Source organism: Mobula hypostoma, chromosome 21 (genome assembly GCF_963921235.1).
Source record: "Mobula hypostoma chromosome 21, sMobHyp1.1, whole genome shotgun sequence".
In the NCBI taxonomy this organism is placed as follows: domain Eukaryota; kingdom Metazoa; phylum Chordata; class Chondrichthyes; order Myliobatiformes; family Myliobatidae; genus Mobula; species Mobula hypostoma.
Window position 1 is genome coordinate 5,736,892 of NC_086117.1, and position 19,323 is coordinate 5,756,214.

The window sequence follows — 19,323 nt, forward strand, 5'->3', positions numbered from 1 at the left end:
CGTCAGCTCTTGAAAAATTTAAAACATTACTGAAAACGTCCCAAAAGCATTATCACAAGATACTCTTTCTAATGTACCACATGCACACAGCACCACACAGAGAGGCATATAAGAACACTGCACACCTTATGAATATTGTAGATTACATTATAAATATGTAATTAGTCCAATTAAAAGGTTAGACCACCTCTGAGCATGTACAACATGCATGTTTCCTGTGTACAAACACAAACTGCCACATCCGTGCATGCAATTGAGGTTAGAGCCTTGTATCCAGATGTTAGGGAGTCCCAATGTCAGATGCACTGACACTGCCCAGAGTTCCCTGACGATTTAATCAAGCAAAACACCCTCCACGGTTTTATCATAATGTGAATCAGCACCAGCCACAGGTAGAATTAGAAAGGGGTTACACCTGTTCTGAAAGGTGAGCAAAGCTACAGTCCCTTGGCAGACAAATTGAAGAGAAGGGTAGTGGAATTAGCAGTGTTAGAATAAGTGAGGAAGGACGTAACTTCAGTTCTACTCACAGCTGGAGGAGTACAGTTTATCTTTGGAGGAGGCGGCCGAGGTGGAGGGATTTTCTCTGGCTGTATCAAAGTGGAAACTCAAACGTCACAACCATGTACCCTTCAAATCAATTTACAGTTTTAAAAAAAAACAGAGTGCAGCTTCTAATAAAACACAGACTTGAAACTTGCACATATTGGGAGATCATTATCCTGGATCCGTGTACTGATATGAAACACTTGATCTGACACAATAGGCTTCAGCTAAAACAAACTCTTACATTTTTTTAAATAATTTATCTTGTACCAGTTTTTAGAAGGGCATTATCTATAATTAGAGAGCATGGAACAAAGGGGCAAACAGGCAGAGTGGAGAACTCTTACATACATATACATCATTTTGTGAGATGTAGCACTTCCATGTAAAACTGCAGAACACCATTATTTTTATTCAAATTAAGAGTACAGTGCTTATTAAATTAAGTAACTGCTGCAGACATCATGATTAAAATCCATTTAGTTCTGTGAGCACGAAGCTCGAAACTTCTCCAAATTGAATTTATTTGGATCGCTTAGCTATTTCACATACTGATCTGAACATTACACAGTTAGACTGTGTTTCAGAGTCCGGAGCCAAGGACTGGAGGCCTGGTGGTGGCCTGTCCTGGGGTTAGAACTCTATCTGTGTGTGTGAGCTGGAAAAGAGCTTGTTCTGCTGTTGTTGTCTTGCTTTGTTTTCTTGTTGATGGCACTGCTGCTGTTTGTGTGATTCTGCTGAACATTGTGGGCCTGCTACATCGGTGTCACGAAGTGTGGAGAACTTGCAGGTTGGCCTCAGCACATCTTTGGATGTGTTGGTTGTAACACAAGGGATGGATTTCACTCTATCTTTCAATGTGCGCGTGATAAAGAAATCTGAATCGGACATCCCGTCTTCACACAAGGACAGTTCAATGCACCAGACCTTGCTGGTTTTCTAAACTGAAATGACCAAAAGGTGAAATATCCAACTTGGAATTTTGTTACTCTTTGCATTGGAGTTCAGCATGACAGCTTCTTCCCCTCTGCCATCTGATGAGGTAGCGTTCATTGTACCCATGATGTATGCAGATATTAGGGAGTCCCTATGCTAAACGCACGGACACTGCCAGGGCTATCTGATGATTTAATCAAGCAAAATCACCCTCCATAGTTTTATCATAATGTGAATTAGCACTGACCACAGGTAGAATTAGAAATTCAGTCCATTGAGTCTACTCTACCATTCCATCATGGCTGATTTATTATCCCTCTCAATCCCATTCTCCTGCCTTTTCCCCATAACCTTTGATGCCCTTACTAATCAAGAACCTATTAACTTCTGCTTTAAATTTTGATTCAATGTACAAATATACCCAATTATTTGGCCTCCACAGCCATCTGTGGCAATGTATTCCACAGATTCACTACTCTCTATCTAAAGAAATTCCTCTTTATCTCAGTTCTAAATGGATGTCCCTCTACTCTGAGGCAATGCTCTCTGATCCTGGATTCCCCCACAATTAGGAAACATTCTCTCTGTATCAACTCTAACTAGGCCTTTCAACATTCGACAGGTTTCAATGAAGCCACTCCCACCCCCATTCTTCTAAACTCCAGTGAGTACAGGGCCAGAGCCATCAAACACTCTTCATACCTTATTCGTTTCATTCCCAGAATCATGCCTGTGAACCTCCTCTGAACCCTCTGCAATGCCAGTGCATCTTTTCTTAGATAAGGGGTCCTCTTTTTTTTTCCCCTTCGATCAGTAAGTCTCATCAGAAAACTTTAGCCAGGCTGCTGTGTTGGCAATAGCTGAACACTCTGGGACAAGGGCCGACTATGACTTTAGATCCAAATGTTGATACAGCCCTCTTCTAAAATGTGACTTAGAAGTTCAGATCAAATGATAGGGACCTCTCTCAAGACCAACACCAATGCTTCAAAGTCACCACAAATAGAAGTAAACAACAGGAATTCTGCAGATGCTGGAAATTCAAGCAACACACATCAAAGTTGCTGGTAAACGCAGCAGGCCAGGCAGCATCTGTAGGAAGAGGTGCAGTCGATGTTTCAGGCCGAGACTGATAGAAGTAAGTTGGCTCTGCACCCATGACTGAATTGTCTATGTAACACACAAGCACACTTCAAATGTCACCATAAGCAGATCTATAAGAGTTTGCCAAGGCAAATTCAGGCACATACCTATGAGCTATAGAATAATGGAGGACTACAGTACAGAAACAAGCCCTTTGGCCCACCTAGTCCATACCAAACTATTAATCTGCCTAGTCCTATCGACCTGCATCTGGAACATAGCCGTCCATACCCCTCCCATCCATGCACTTATCTGAATTTCTCCTAAATGTGGAAACTGAACCTGCACCCACCACTTACCGGCAGGTCCGGCAACAATTGCTAACTATCTTCACTGGAGATTATTACATTTTATTTTGCTCTCTCCTTGCACTGCTTATTTACTTTTTAACATTTCTTATTGTAACTTATAGTAATTTTTCATGATTTGCATTATACTGCTGCCACAAAACAACAAATTTTCATGACATACAGTGCCTCAGTGATAATAAATCTGTTTCTGATTCTGATTTTGATTGGTTGAATGAATTGCAACTGGAGTCAATAAAATCTGTGGAAGATGAAACTAAATATTTTGGATATAAAAATGTTAGTCTTTTTTTGCCTCATGCCTTCACATAAATGACTAACAATTCTGCAATTCTTATATTCAGCATTATAAATATGTGAAGAATCATTTAAATATAAATGATACAGTGCCGCATGCATTAAGCAACATTAATTAGTTGTTACATTGAGCTGCTTACCAATGAAACCTGAAGTTAAAAAAATGTAAATTTTTACTGAATCTTGAAAGGATTTATCAGTGAGTGCTTCAGTCTGTGCATCACGGTCACTGCAATTGTGTTAATAGCAGCTCTACTGCCCTAACAGCAGAGGTACTTAGTGAAGTGTGTCAGATTAAAAGAAAAGTCTGCACTACAGATCATCCAAATCTCCGCAACAATGAAAATTTAATTCTGCTCTGAGTCACAGGTCTGCCCTGGTCTTTATTTTATCACACAACGGCCAAGAAAATGTAGATCTGGAGTTAATAAACCATTCCACATAAGACCATAAGACATTGGAGCTGTATTAGACTGTTCGGCCCTTTGAGTTAGGTCCACCACTCCAACACCTACTGTAAGTCTCAAACCCATTCTCCTTCCTTCTTCCCATAACCTTTGACATCCTGACTAATCAAGGACCTATCAACCTCCGTTTTAAATACACCCAATGACTTGGCCTCCACAGTTGTCTGTGGCAATGAATTCCACAGATTCACCACCCTCTGACCAAAGAAATTCCTCTTCAGCTCTGTTCTAAAGGGACATTTTTCTATTCTGAGGTTGTATCCTCTGCTCCTAGACACTCCCACGATAGGAAGTATCCTCTCCACATCCACTCTATCTAACCCTTTAAACATTTGAAAGGTTTCAATGAGATCCACCCCCTCATCTAAACTCCAGTGAGTACAGGCTCAGAGCCATCCAAAGCTCTTCATATGTTAATTGTGGCATTCCCGAAATCATTCTCGTGGATCTTCTCCAATGCCAGCACATCCTTTCTTAGATAAGGGGCCCAAAACTGCTCACAATACTCCAAGTGGGGTCTGACTTGGAGTATTGTGAGCCTCCGCATTACATTCTTGCTTTTTACACTTTAGTCCTTTCAAACTGAATGCTCACATAACATCCAGCGATATGCCTTAGTTTCAGAACACAAAATAACAAAGAAATCATTGCAGATTGTTCCAATTACACAGACTTTCATCATCACTATAAACAATGAATCAAAATAATAGTATTTTAGAAAGCAGTAGTATAAAAAGTGATGTTTAGGAGAATGATTTTCTTTGTTACATCTTTCAATTACTTCATAAGCACAAGAGATTCTGCAGATGTTCGAAATCCAGAGCAACACACACAAAATGCTGGAGGTACTCAGCAGGTCAGGCAGCATCTATGGAGAGGGAAAAACAGTCGACGTTTCAGGCTGAGACCCTGATGAAGGTCCTCCAGCATTCTGTTCGTGTTGCTGAGTTCCTTTATGTTTGTTCTGGAGGTCTGTCTACCGGGTACAAGACTTCCCCTTCACAGAATGATTTCTGTAAACTGGTCCTCAACAGGATTGCTGAATTCACGTTAGCAGGTAACTTCTCCCTCCCTTGGAAAGGCCTCCCTGTCAACTAATTCTTCCTTTCAGAAGTAATCACATTTGAATGAATACAAGACCTTACAGTTCAATGGTGAGGTACATCTGATTTATTTCAATAATTAACTGATGCTGTTATAAATGCAAGATGTTCCGCAGATGATGGAAATCCACACACACAAAATGCTGGAGGAACTCAACAGGTCAGGCAGCACCTATGGAAACGAATAAGCAGTCTACGTTTCAGGCAGAGACCTTTCATCAGGATAGGAAAGGAAGGGGGAAGAAGCCAGAAAAAGAAGCTGGGAGGAGGGGAAGGGGTACAAGCTGACAGGTGATAGGTGAAGCCAGGTGAGTGGGGGGAGGAGGGATGTAATGAGAAGCTGAGAGGTGATAGTGGAAAAGGTAAAGGACTGGAGAAGAAGGAATCTGATAGAAAAGGAGAGTGGACCATGGGAGAAAGGGAAGAGGACAGCCCCTCACGCCAGAGGGAAGCACCGGATATTGGCTTCTTTTCCAGCCCTTTATCTTTTACACCTATCACCACCCCTCCCCCACCAGCCTGTTACTTTCCCCCCCTCCCTCACCCACCTGCCTTCACCTATCACCTTCTAGTTCATACTTCTTCCCCTCCCTCCACTTTCTTGTTCTGGCATCTTCTCCTTTCCTTTCCTGACCTGATGAAGGGTCTCGGCCTAAAACATCGACTGGCTACTCATTTCCATATTATCTCCTGACCTGCTGAGTTCCTCCAGCATGTTGTGTGCGTTGTTAATGCTGTTATGTTTATTTCTGATTTCTTTGCCATGTCATCGATGTTTGGTTTCCCACTGTATCTGACAAAGACTATTAGGGCCTAAGATGGGTGGGGCAGGGTCACTCCAGGTTCCAACATCTGCAGTTTCTTGCCTCTTCATTGAATCCATATGTTCTGATTTAGACTGTACTTTTTTCCATAGATGCTGCCTGGCCTGCTGAGTTCCTCCAGCATTTTGCAGGTGTTGCTTGGATTTCCAGCATCTGCAGATTTTTCCTGTTTGTGACTCTGATTTAGGTTTTACTTGGTGCTTGTGTAGCCATCTTGCAGGTAACCGAGCTGATTGGTTAAGGCGGTACAAGTTCAAGTTTATTGTCATTCAACAGCATACACGTATACTGACAAACAAAACTTTCGTCCTCCAAAGGTACACAACACAGTATATATAACTCACACACATAACACATAATTATCACAAATAAATAAATATATTCCATATGACATTTAGCATAAGGCTAAAAAGTAAACAGTATAATGCTACTGGTGTTTCATACGTGATGAGACCTGGATGGTGTCAGGGAGTTCAGGAGTCTCAGTCTGGGGGAAGAAGCTGTTTTTCATCCTAACAGTCCTTGTTCTAATGCTACAGTACCTCCTGCCTGATCGTAAGGGATCAAAGAGATTGTTGGACGGCTGGGAGGGATCACTGACAATGCTAAGGGCCTGCATGTGCAGTGCTCCTGCTAAACGTCTCAGATTGGTGAAAGAGAGACCCTGATGATCTTCTCAGCGGTCCTCATAATCCTTTGCAGGGACTTGTGGACAAATGCCTTTGAAATGTGAAGATCCCTTACAACAGTTCCTGAGGTTCCCAATATCCTGATGCATGGTGGTTTATCACTAAACGCGTTTGTCATGCTGCTTTGCAAAATATTTTAAGCCTAAATGTGCAGCAGCATATCTTGGCAAGTATCCTGTTACTACAAAACTTCGACAGTTCTCCAAAGCTAGAAATCAAATTCTTTTTGATGTAGTGTTGTTGAAGCTTATTGACACATTCATAGTGTCATAGAGAAGTACAGCACAGAAACAGGCTTTTCGGCCCATCTAGTCCATGCCAAAACCATTCAAACTGCCAACTCATATCATCCTGCACTAGGACCATAGCCTTCCATATTCCTACTACCCATGTACCTATCCAAACTTCTCTTAAATGTTGAAATCGAGCTTGCATGCATCACATGCGCTGGCAGCTCATTCCACACTCTCTTGACCTTCTGAATGAAGAAGTTTCCCCTCATGTAACCCTTAAACTGTTCACCTTTCACCCTTAACCCATGACTCTAATTGTAGTCCCACCCAACCCTTGAAAAAGCTTGTTTACGTTTACCCTATCTATACCCCTCAAATCTCCTCTCAACCTTCATTCTAAAAAATATAGTACTAACCTATTCAATATTTCCTTATAACTCAGGTCCTCTAGACCAAGCAACATCCTTGTAAAGTTTCTCTGCACTCTTTCAACCTTATTTACATCTTTCCTGTAGGTAGGTGACCAAAACAGCATACAATACTCCAAATAAGGCCTCACCAACATCTTATACAACTTCAACATAACATCCCTTATCCTGCACTCAAGATATTGATTTATGAAGGTCAATGTGCCAAAAGCTTTCTTGACAACCCTATGTGCCTGTGAAGCCACTTTCAATGAATTATGCACCTGTATTCCCAGATCCCCTTGTTCTACCACACTCCATGGTGCCCTACCGTTCAATGTGTAAGACTGACCCTGGTTGGTCCTACTGAAGAGCAAAACCTTGCGCTTGTCTGCATTAAATTCCATCTGCCATTTTTCCGCCCATTTTTCCAGCTGATGCAGATCCCTCTGCAAGCCAAGATAGCCTTCCTTACTGTGGACTACACTCCCAATCTTGGTGTCCAGTTAACCACAGTTTCATCCAGATCGTTGATATAGATGACAAACAACAATGGACCCAGCACCGATCCCTGCAGCACACCACTAATCACAGGCCTCCAGTCAGAGGCAATCCTCTACTACCACTCCCTGGCTCCTCCCACAAAGCCAATGTCTAATCCAATTTACTAACTCATCCTGAATGCTGAGCAACTGAACCTTTTTACCAGCCTCCCATGTCCATGTAGACGACATCCACTTTCCTGGTAACTTCCTTGAAAAACTCTATAAGGTTGGTTAGACATGACCTACCACACACGAAGCCATGCTGACTATCCTTGATCAGTCCATGTCTATCCAAATTCTTTAGCATCCAGTCTCTTAGAATACCTTCCAATACCTTTCCCACATCTGATGTCAGACTCACCGGCTTGTAATTTCCTGGTTTATGTTTAGAGCCTTTTTTAAATAGCAGAACAATGTTGGCTATCCTCTAATCCTCTGGTACCTCTCCTGTCACTAAGGATGTTTTAAATATCTCTGCTAGGGCTCTGGCAATTTCTGCGCTTGCCTCCTGTAGGGTCCGAGGGACACCTTGTCGGGCCCTTGGGATTTACCCACCCTGATTTGCCTCAGGACACTAAACACCTCCTTCTCTGTAATCTGTACAGGGTTAGGTCCACCAATTGACCTATGACAATTCTGGAGGAGTTACAAGCTTTAATAGATGAGATGGGAGAGACTGCACAAACAACAGCTGTTGCCTGGGTGCTTCACCAGTTGCAGTTTTATGGGAGAGTGGCAAAAAGAAAGCCACTGTTGAAAAATAGTCACAAAAATCTCAGCTAGAGTTTGCCAGTGGGAGACTTTGAAGTCAGCTGGAAGAAGGTCCTATGGTCTGATGAAACCAAAATTGAGCTTCTTTGCCATCAGACTAAAAGCTATGTTAAGCCAAACACTGCACAAAATCAAAAATATACCATCCCTAGTGTGAAGCATGGTGGTGGCTGCATCATGCTGTGGGGATGCTTCACTGCAGCAGGCCCTGGAAGGCTTGTGAAGGTAGAGGGTAAATGACTGTAGCAAAATACAGGGAATTCCTGGAGGAAAACCTGATGCAGATTACTGCAATTTAGGAGAAGATTTGTTTTCCAGCAAATAATCCCAAACAAAAGCCAAAGCTACACACGAATATAGCTAATGTCCTCAAATGGCCAAGTCACAAGTCCAAACCTCAATGCAACTGAAAATTTGTGGCTGCACTTGAAAAGGGCTGTTCACTCATAATCTCCATGCAATCTGACAGAGCTTGAGCAGTTTTGTAAAGAAGAAAGGGGAAAAATTGCAATGTCCAGATGTGCAAAGCTGATAGAGGCCTATCCACACAGACTCAAGGCTGTAATTGCTGCGAAAGACGCATCCACTAAATACTGACTTGAAGGGGTGAATACTTAAGCAATCAATTGTGTTTAATAATTGTAATAAATTTAGATTAATTTGTAGAAATTTGTTTTCACTTTGTCATGAAAGCGTCTTTTCTGTTGATTAGTGTCAAAAAAGCCAAATTATATCCACTGTGATTCAATGTTGTAAAACATTAAAACATGAAAATTTCCAAGGGGGGGGTGAATATTTTCTATAGGCCTTGCAACATGTCCTTAGAACCCTTAGGATTCTCCTTCACCTTGTCTGCTAGAGCAATTTCTTGCCTTCTTTTAGCCTTCCTGATTTCTTTCTTAAGTATTCTTTTGCATTTCTTGTACTCCATAAGCACCTCATTTGTTCCTACTTGCCTGTGGCTATGCACCTCTTTTTTTCTCTTAACCAGAGTCTCAATATCTCTTTAAAACCAAGGTTCCCTACACTGGTCATCTATACCTTTTATTTTGACAGGCACATACAAGCCTTGTACTCTCAAAGTTTTGTTATTGAAGGCCTCCAAGTACACCTTTGCCAGGAAACAGCCTGTCCTAATCTACACTTTCCAGATCAATTCTGATACCATTAAAATTGGTGTTTCTCCAACTTAGAATCTCAACCAGCAGACCAGACCTATCTCTTTGCATATTTACTTTGAAACTAACGGCACAGTGGTCATTGTGGTCACTGGATGCAAAGTGTTCCCCTGTCACCTGCCCTGTCTCATTCCCTGATAGGAGATCGAGAATCACACACACTCTCATTGGGACTTCTACATAACGATGGAGGAAACTTCCCTGAACACATTTGACAAACTCTATCCCATCTAGCCCTTTTACAGTATGGGATTTCCAGTCAATATGTAGAAAGTTAAAATCACTTGCTATAACAACTACATGTTTCTCGCAAAAGTCTGCAATCTCTTTACAAATTTGTTCTTCCAAATTGCTAGGACTGTTGGGTGGTCTGTAATATAGCCCCATTAACGTGGTCATACTTGTCTTATTTCTCAATTCCACCCGTAATGCTTCACTAGACGAGTTCTCTATCTGTTCTGATGGAGCACTGCCATGACATTTTCCCTGACTAGTAATGATTCAATTCAATTCAGGATTGTTTAATGTCATTTGCTGTACATAAGAGTAAGGGCAAACAAAGTAATTGTAACTTCAGATCTGTTTCAGCACAAAAAACACAAGATAAAAAATACAACAATAAAAAGAAACAAAATAAATATAAATATAAGATAGCTTACTGTATATACATAGACAGATTGTATGCAGATAAAGGGACGCTAGGCACAAGAGTGTCTGCACGCAAGGTAACTGACAGGAAATGATAAAGTAGTGGTAGTTGGGATATATTGGGGTGAGTTCGTAGGTGAGGTGTTGATCAGCCTTACTGCTTGGGGAAAGTAACTGTTTTTGAGTCTAGTGGTCCTAGTGTGGACACAACATAGCCTCCTCCCTGGTGGGAGTGGGACACATGCTATAGAGATAACAGTGAACCAATGTTTTCTGCAGTTCTGTTGTACATTCGACAGTGGCTGTTGAGTTCACGTTGTAAGTGACGTGGATGTCCACAATAAGAACGTGAAAACTGTCCTGCATTTGGCAGTGGAATCATTGCTACAGCTTTTCTTCTTTGCCGGGGAGTGACTAGTTCTGCATGGCACCTCTCCTTGAGGTTGTTGTGAGTGATTTTAACCAAGGCTCATTGGACACTCTGGTCTTGTGCATTCTGCTCCAGCTGTTTGGGAACAAGTTCAGTGTGTACAATATTAGCCTTTACTCACTCTCTGGACCTTTTATGGGACCTGCCTCAATTTCTCTTGCCCAGCAAAAGCTCGCCATAGAGTAGCTGTCTATGGAGTCAAGGAATTTAGTTCCCAAATTTGATTACAGAATCCCCAAACTCTGCCATGTAAATTATGTATCATTTATGTTAATTTAAGTCTGTTTATTTATTGATTTATTTAGAGATACAACTTGGTAACAAGCCCTTCTGGCCTAACGAGCCCACAACCCCCAATTACACCCATGTAATGAGACAATTGTCAATAATAAACCTGATTCTGATTCTCAGAAAGCATACTTCCTCAAAAGGCCATGGAAATTCAGCATGTCCTCAATGAATCTCACCAAATGCACCAGTGAGAGCGTTCTATCCAGATATATCAGAGCTCGCTTCACCCAAGACCACAGCAAGTTACAGAGAGTGGTGAACAAAGCTGTGTCCATCATGCAAATCAATTTTCCACCATCAACTTCCTGCTCCTCTGGAAAGCAACAAATATAATCAAGGACCCCTCCTTTTGGGCGGCACGGTGGTGTAGTGCTTAGTGTAACACGTTACAACAATTCCCGGCACTGTCCGTAAGCAGTTTGTATATTCTTCCCGTGACCGTGTGGGCTTTCTTTCATTTCTCCACTTTCCACCCACTTTCCAAAGACATATGGGTTAGGATTAGTTGTCGGCATGCTATGTTGGTACCGGAAGCACGGCAAAACACTTGTGAGCTGCCCCCAGCATATCCTTGGACAATGTTGGTCGTTAACACAAACAACATACTTTACTGCATGTTTCAACGTACATGTGACAAATAAAGCTAATCTCTTTAATCACTTAAAAGGTCTCACCCTGGTCAATCTCTTCTCCCTCCTTCCATCAGAAAGGAGATACAAAAGCTTGGAAGCACGTACCCCCAAGCTCAAGGACAGATTCTACCCTGCTGTTATCATCCTCATCATCATCATCATTATGTGCCATGTTGTATGCCAAGGGTGATCATGGTCTTTTCATGACCATGATTGTTCTTGGCAAATTTTTCTACAGAAGTGGTTTGCCATTGACACCTTCTTCTGGGCAGTGTCTTTACGAGATGGGTGACACCAGCCAGTATTGCTACTCTTCAGGGACCGTCTGCCTGGCATCAGTGGTCACATAACCAGGACTTGTGACATGCACCAGCTGCTCATACGACCATCCCCCATCTGCTCCCAGGCTTCACGTGACCCTGATCGGTGGGGCTGGGGGAGGGCACCTTGCTCCGCCACTGATCAATGTACTTGCGTTCTGGCTGGTTAGCTTGCAAAATGAAGCTTTTCAGTGTATCTAGGTATATGCGAAATTAATAACCAATTACTAATAGTGACTTCATTCAGAAGTATTTCACTGGGATGTTCTGAGAGGGACGTAAAAGGCAAAATAAGTTCAAGTTTAAGTTTATTGTCTTCTGAATGTACATGTATATACCAAATGAAACAATATTCCTCAGGTCCATGGTTCACCCACACAACATATATCACACACAGCACATCAGCCTAAAGCTAGGGCTTTACTCTTTGGAGAGAAGGAGGATGAGAGGAGACATGACAGAGGTGTACAAGATATTAAGAGGAATAGATAGAATGGCCAGCCAGCGCCTCTTCCCCAGGGCACCATTGCTCAGTACAAGGGGACATGGCTTTAAGGTAAGGGGTGGGAAGTTCAAGAGGGATATTAGAGGAAGGTTTTTTACTCAGAGAGTGGTTGGTGCGTGGAATGCACTGCCTGAGTCAGTGGTGGAGGCAGATACACTAGTGAAATTTATGAGACTGCTAGACAGGTATATGGAGGAATTTAAGGTGGGGGGTTATATGGGAGGTAGGGTTTAAGGGTCAGCACAACATTGTGGGCCGAAGGCCCTGTACTGTGCTGTACTATTGTATGTTCTATATTACCACAAATATGCTAATAAAATATAATTCAAAGTGCATGTAGAGTTACAGAACACTACAAAGGTCAGAAGTTTATTTTAATATCAGAGAATGTGTGCAGTGTACAACCTGAAAGTTTTACTCTTCACCGACATTCATAAAACAAGAAACTGACATAAGAGAAGACAAATAAGCAGAGAAACAGGCCCTTGGCTCATCTAGTCTGTGTTGACTTATTATGCTGCCTAGTCCCATTGATCTGCACTCGGACCACAGCCCTCCAAATATCCAAATTTCTCTTAAATGTTAAAATTGGACCTGCATCCATCACTCCCGCTGCCAGCTTGTTCCGCACTCTCACCACCCTCTGAGTGAAGAAGTTCCCCCTCATGTTGCCCTTAAACCTTTCACCTTTCACCGTTTACCTATGACTACTAGTTCTAGTCTCATCCAGCCTCAGTGGATAAAGCCTGCCTGCAAACAAACTCTGAGATTCTCTTTCTATTTTATTGTCTCAACCATAAACAACAAAAAAAATGCTGTGGGATTTCTTCTCCTTCGTTTAGTTGGGAAGAAAACATTAAACTTGGTCCTGGCTGGACAACCCGTGAGCTAGCTAAAGCCCTCATTATCAGTGTACAGGAGATAACTAAAAGCATCTGCAATACCCCTCGTGTTGGTTAGTCAAATACTTGCTGTCAGCACGAACAAATCACCCTTACTTCACTTTTTTTTCTCAAAAAAAATTTTAATTAGTATTTGACAAATGCCTTTTCATGCAAAAAAATATACATCAGCAATAACAGATAAATAGGTCAACATTGTTTTCTCTTCAAACTTAATCTAAGGATGTCAAAAACTCCGGGAACATGCAGCCAACCAATTTGCACTGACTACACACTCGTCCTGTAATATCTGCTTGACGGGAATGACATTTTCCACTGCTTAGGACAGAAATCCTGTGACATTTTTATTCATAGCCGCGCGTGCCCTTGTAATGATCAGCTCTGGACAATCTGCTTACTGCAGCAGGCCCCCGAGCCGTCCGAGAACAAACAATCACTGGAGGTGCCGGCAGCCCAACCTGCTTATTAAATATCACCAGGCTCCTAACGAAGAGTAACTGCTGAAAATTCAGGGTGGAAAACCCTCAAGGGCACCTCTGGCACATGACTGCTCGCATAATTTTAAACTTCTCAAACACCAGGAACTAGGCAGCTGATGGCCTCCCATTTGCAGTCCAAGGTAATACGAGGCAGTTTCGCTGATGCTGATTTTACACCTGCGTCACTAAAGACGACAGCTTTTTGGGAATCAATAATGGAGGTTTAAAAATTACTCATAATTGATTGTTACGGCCACCAAACAATAATCTTTACTGTGCCGCAATAAAAGTAGTATTTCAGACCTCCAGTGAGTACTATAGACTGTATTTTTATCAATGCATCCTATCCAGATGCATCACGGCTTGGTATGGCAATTGCTCTGTCCATGATCACAAGACACAGTAGAGAGTTGTGGACACAGCTCAGTACATCACGGAAATCAGTTACCCCTCCATGGACTCTGCCTACGCTTCTCGCTGCCTCATTAAAGCAGCCAGCATAATCAAACACCCTATCCACCACAGATACTTTCTCTTCTCCCTCTCTCAAAGGGCAAAAGATACAGAAGCCTGAAAGCACGTCCCGCCAGCCTCAAGGACAGCTTCTGTTCTGCTGTTATAAGACGATTCAAAGGTCTCCTAGTACAGTAAGATGGGACTCCTGACCTCACAATCTACCTCCTCATGCCCATTGCATCTCATTGTCTATCTGCCCTGCCACTATAAGACTATTGAACAGATCCCTACTACCTAGTACAATAAATTGGACTCTTAAATTCACAAACATGAGAAATTCTGCTGATGCTGGAAATCCAAAGCAACACACACAAAAAGCTGGAGGGACTCAGCAGGTGAGGCAGGATCCATGGAAGTGGACAGTCAACATTTCGGCCCAAGGTCATCCTGAAGAAGGGTCTTGGCTTGAAATGCCGACTATTTGTTCATTTCCATGAACGCTGCCTGTGTTCCTCCTGAATTCATAATTTACCTCATTATGATCCTGCACTTTATTGTTCACCTGCACTCCACTTTCTCTGTAGCTGTTACATTTTATTCTGCACTCTGTTATTGTTTTACCTTGTTCTAACTCAATGCACTGTGTAGTGATCTGTTCTGTATGAACAGTATGGAAGACAAGATTTTCACTGTAACTGAGTACATGTGACATAATAAACCAATAACAATACCAATTCATGTCGTCGCATAAGGTGCTACAGAAATCCTCCCTTCATTCCAGTTCTGAAATTAATTGTGTAATGTAACCTGCTATAACTGTAGGCTCACAAACACAAGAAAATCTGCAGATGCTGGAAATCCAAAGCAACGCACACGAAGTGAAGGGACTTGGTGCGAAACGTCGGCTGTACTCTTTTCCATTAATGCGGCCTGGCCTGCTGAGTTCCTCCAGCATTTTGCGTGTGTTACAATTATAGGATGTAATTTTCCAGAGATTATTTTCTTTTTATGATCCTGGGGGAAGTGACAGTGGCTGTGCCTCCGGCACAGAGTCCAGCCCTGTAGCTCAGAAGGGTAGGGAAAGGAAGAGGAGGGCAGTTGTAATAGGGGACTCGATAGTAAGGGGGTCAGATAGGCGATTCTGTGGACGCAGTCCAGAGACCCAGATGGTAGTTTGCCTCCCTGGTGCCAGGGTCCAGGATATTTCTGATCGTGTCCAAGATATCCTGAAGTGAGAGGGTGAGGAGCCAGAGGTCGTGGTACATAGGTACCAATGACATAGGTAGGAAAAGGGAAGAGGTCCTGAAAGGAGAATATAGGGAGCTAGGAAGGGAGTTGAGAAAAAGGACCGCAAAGGTAGTAATCTCGGGATTACTGCCTGTGCCATGCGACAGTGAGAGTAGGAATGCAATGAGGTGGAGGATAAATGTGTGGCTGAGGGATTGGAGGAGGGGGCAGGGATTCAAGTTTTTGGATCATTGGGACCTCTTTTGGCACAGGCGTGACCTGTATAAAAAGGACGGGTTACACTTGAATCCTAGGGGGACCAATATCCTGGCAGGGAGATTAGCGAGGGCTACTGAGGTGACTTTAAACTAGAATGGTTGGGGGGTGGGAATCAAATTAAAAAGGCTAGGCGAGAGGAGGTTAGTTCACAACAGGGGGATGGGAACCACTGCAGAGAGACAGGGTAAAATGAGGGTAGAAGCAAAAAGTAGTAAGGTGAAAAGTAAAAGTGGCAGGCTGACAAATCCAGGGCAAGCATCAAAAAGGGCCACTTTTCAACATAATTGTATAAGGGCTAAGAGAGTTGTAAAAGCGCGCCTGAAGGCTTTGTGTGTCAATGCAAGGAGTATTCGTAACAAGGTGGATGAATTAAAAGTGCAGATTGTTATTAATGAATATGATATAGTTGGGATCACAGAGACATGGCTCCAGGGTGACCAAGAATGGGAGCTCAACATTCAGGGATATTCCATATTCAGGAGGGATAGACATGAAGGAAGGGGAGGTGGGGTGGCGTTGCTGGTTAGAGAGGAGATTAACGCAATAGAAAGGAAGGACATAAGCTGGGAGGATGTGGAATCGATATGGGTAGAGCTGCATAACACTAAGGGGCAGAAAACGCTGGTGGGAGTTGTGTACAGGCCACCTAACAGTAGTAGTGAGGTTGGGGATGGTATTAAACAGGAAATTAGAAATGTGTGCAATGAAGGAACAGCAGTTATAATGGGTGACTTCAATCTACATGTAGATTGGGTGAACCAAATTGGTAAGGGTGCTGAGGAAGAGGATTTCTTAGAATGTATGCGGGATGGTTTTTTGAACCAACATGTCGAGGAACCAACTAGAAAGCAGGGTATTCTAGACTGGGTATTGAGCAATGAGGAAGGGTTAATTAGCAATCTTGTCGTGAGAGGCCCCTTGGGTAAGAGTGACCATAATATGGTGGAATTCTTCATTAAGATGGAGAGTGACATAGTTAAATCAGAAACAAAGGTTCTGAACTTAAAGAAGGGTAACTTTGAAGGTATGAGATGTGAATTAGCTAAGATAGACTGGCAAATGACACTTAAAGGATTGACGGTGGATATGCAATGGCAAGCATTTAAAGATCGCATGGATGACCTACAACAATTGTTCATCCCAGTTTGGCAAAAGAATAAATCAAGGAAGGTAGTGCACCCGTGGCTGACAAGGGAAATTAGGGATAGTATCAATTCCAAAGAAGAAGCATACAAACTAGCCAGAAAAAGTGGCTCACCTGAGGACTGGGAGAAATTCAGAGTTCAGCAGAGGAGGACAAAGGGCTTAATTAGGAAGGGGAAAAAAGATTATGAGAGAAAACTGGCAGGGAACATAAAAACTGACTGTAAAAGCTTTTATAGACATGTGAAAAGAAAAAGATTGGTTACGACAAATGTAGGTCCCCTACAGACAGAAACAGGTGAATTGATTATGGGGAGCAAGGACATGGTAGACCAATTGAATAATTACTTTGGTTCTGTCTTCACTAAGGAGGACATAAATAATCTTCCGGAAATAGTAGGGGACAGAGGGTCCAGTGAGATGGAGGAACTGAGGGAAATACATGTTAGTAGGGAAGTAGTGTTAGGTAAATTGAAGGGATTAAAGGCAGACAAATCCCCAGGGCCAGATGGTCTGCATCCCAGAGTGCATAAGGAAGTAGCCCAAGAAATAGTGGATGCATTAGTGATAATTTTTCAAAACTCTTTAGATTCTGGACCAGTTCCTGAGGATTGGAGGGTGGCTAATGTAACTCCACTTTTTAAAAAAGGAGGGAGAGAGAAACCGGGGAATTATAGACCGGTTAGCCTAACATCGGTGGTGGGGAAACTGCTAGAGTCAGTTATCAAAGATGTGATAACAGCACATTTGGAAAGCAGTGAAATCATCGGACAAAGTCAGCATGGATTTGTGAAAGGAAAATCATGTCTGACGAATCTCATAGAATTTTTTGAGGATGTAACTAATAGAGTGGATAGGGGAGAACCAGTGGATGTGGTATATTTGGATTTTCAAAAGGCTTTTGACAAGGTCCCACACAGGAGATTAGTGTGCAAACTTAAAGCACACGGTATTGGGGGTAAGGTATTGATGTGGATAGAGAATTGGTTGGCAGACAGAAAGCAAAGAGTGGGAATAAACGGGACCTTTTCAGAATGGCAGGCAGTGACTAGTGGGGTACCGCAAGGCTCAGTGCTGGGACCCCAGTTGTTTACAATATATATTAATGACTTGGATGAGGGAATTAAATGCAGCATCTCCAAGTTTGCAGATGACATGAAGCTGGGCGGCACTGTTAGCTGTGAGGAGGATGCTAAGAGGATGCAGGGTGACTTGGATAGGTTAGTTGAGTGGGCAAATTCATGGCAGATGCAATTTAATGTGGATAAATGTGAAGTTATCCACTTTGGTGGCAAAAACAGGAAAACAGATTATTATCTGAATGGTGGCCCATTAGGAAAAGGGGAGGTGCAACGAGACCTGGGTGTCATTATACACCAGTCATTGAAAGTGGGCATGCAGGTACAGTAGGCGGTGAAAAAGGCGAATGGTATGCTGGCATTTATAGCGAGAGGATTCGAGTACAGGAGCAGGGAGGTACTACTGCAGTTGTACAAGGCCTTGGTGAGACCACACCTGGAGTATTGTGAGCAGTTTTGGTCCCCTAATCTGAGGAAAGACATCCTTGCCATAGAGGGAGTACAAAAAAGGTTCACCAGATAGATTCCTGGGATGGCAGGACTTTCATATGAAGAAAGACTGGATGAACTAGGCTTATACTCGTTGGAATTTAGAAGATTGAGGGGGATCTGATTGAAACGTATAAAATCCTAAAGGGATTGGACAGGCTAGATGCAGGAAGATTGTTCCCGATGTTGGGGAAGTCCAGAACGAGGGGTTACAGTTTGACGATAAAGGGGAAGCCTTTTAGGACCGAGATTAGGAAAAACTTCTTCACACAGAGAGTGGTGAATCTGTGGAATTCTCTGCCACAGGAAACAGTTGAGGCCAGTTCATTGGCTATATTTAAGAGGGAGTTAGATATGGCCCTTGTGGCTACGGGGATCAGGGGGTATGGAGGGAAGGCTGGTACAGGGTTCTGAGTTGGATGATCAGCCATGATCATACTGAATGGCGGTGCAGGCTCAAAGGGCCGAATGGCCTACTCCTGCACCTATTTTCTATGTTTATTTAGAGATACAGCAAGGTAACAGGCCCTTTTGGCCCAACGAGCTCACACTGCCCAGTTACACCCAATTAACCTACAAATCCGCACACCCCTGGAATGTGGGAGGAAAGCAGAGCAGCCGGAGACCGCTACACTACTGTGCCACACGCTCAACTAACTGGGACATAACAATACAATGAGATTGAAATGTTGCATTGAGACAGAGTTCTTGTATTGGAAATACTCTTCCCCACGATAAAACAAAACTATTCCCTTAAACAAAAGAGATTCTGCAGTTGCTGGAAGTCTTGAGCAACACACACAAAATGCTTGATAAACATAGCATGTTAGGCAGCATCTATGAAGGGGAGTAAACAGATGATGTTCTGAGACCCTCCATCAGGGCTCACTGCCTTCCCTAAGCCATGTTAATCGTGATAACTGCACCTGAGGAAGGGAGAGGAAGCAGAAGGGATTCAGGGGGCTGGTGGGGCAACCGTAAGGATTGTGGAGACAC

At 42.8% G+C, this 19,323-nt stretch overlaps 1 protein-coding gene across 5 annotated transcripts in view; it reads right to left on the bottom strand.

Annotated features, from left to right (window-relative positions):
* LOC134359757 (DENN domain-containing protein 1A-like) overlaps positions 1-19,323 on the bottom strand; it is a 634,195-nt gene that overhangs the window by 62,280 nt on the left and 552,592 nt on the right. For 3 of the 5 annotated variants that reach the window (XM_063073354.1, XM_063073352.1, XM_063073355.1), the window contains exon 20: positions 531-590. The exons of the other annotated variants lie outside the window; for them this stretch is intronic. In XM_063073354.1, the coding sequence (XP_062929424.1) occupies positions 531-590 (60 nt within the window). The remainder of the gene's footprint in view (positions 1-530; positions 591-19,323) is intronic. 5 annotated transcript variants of the gene reach the window in all.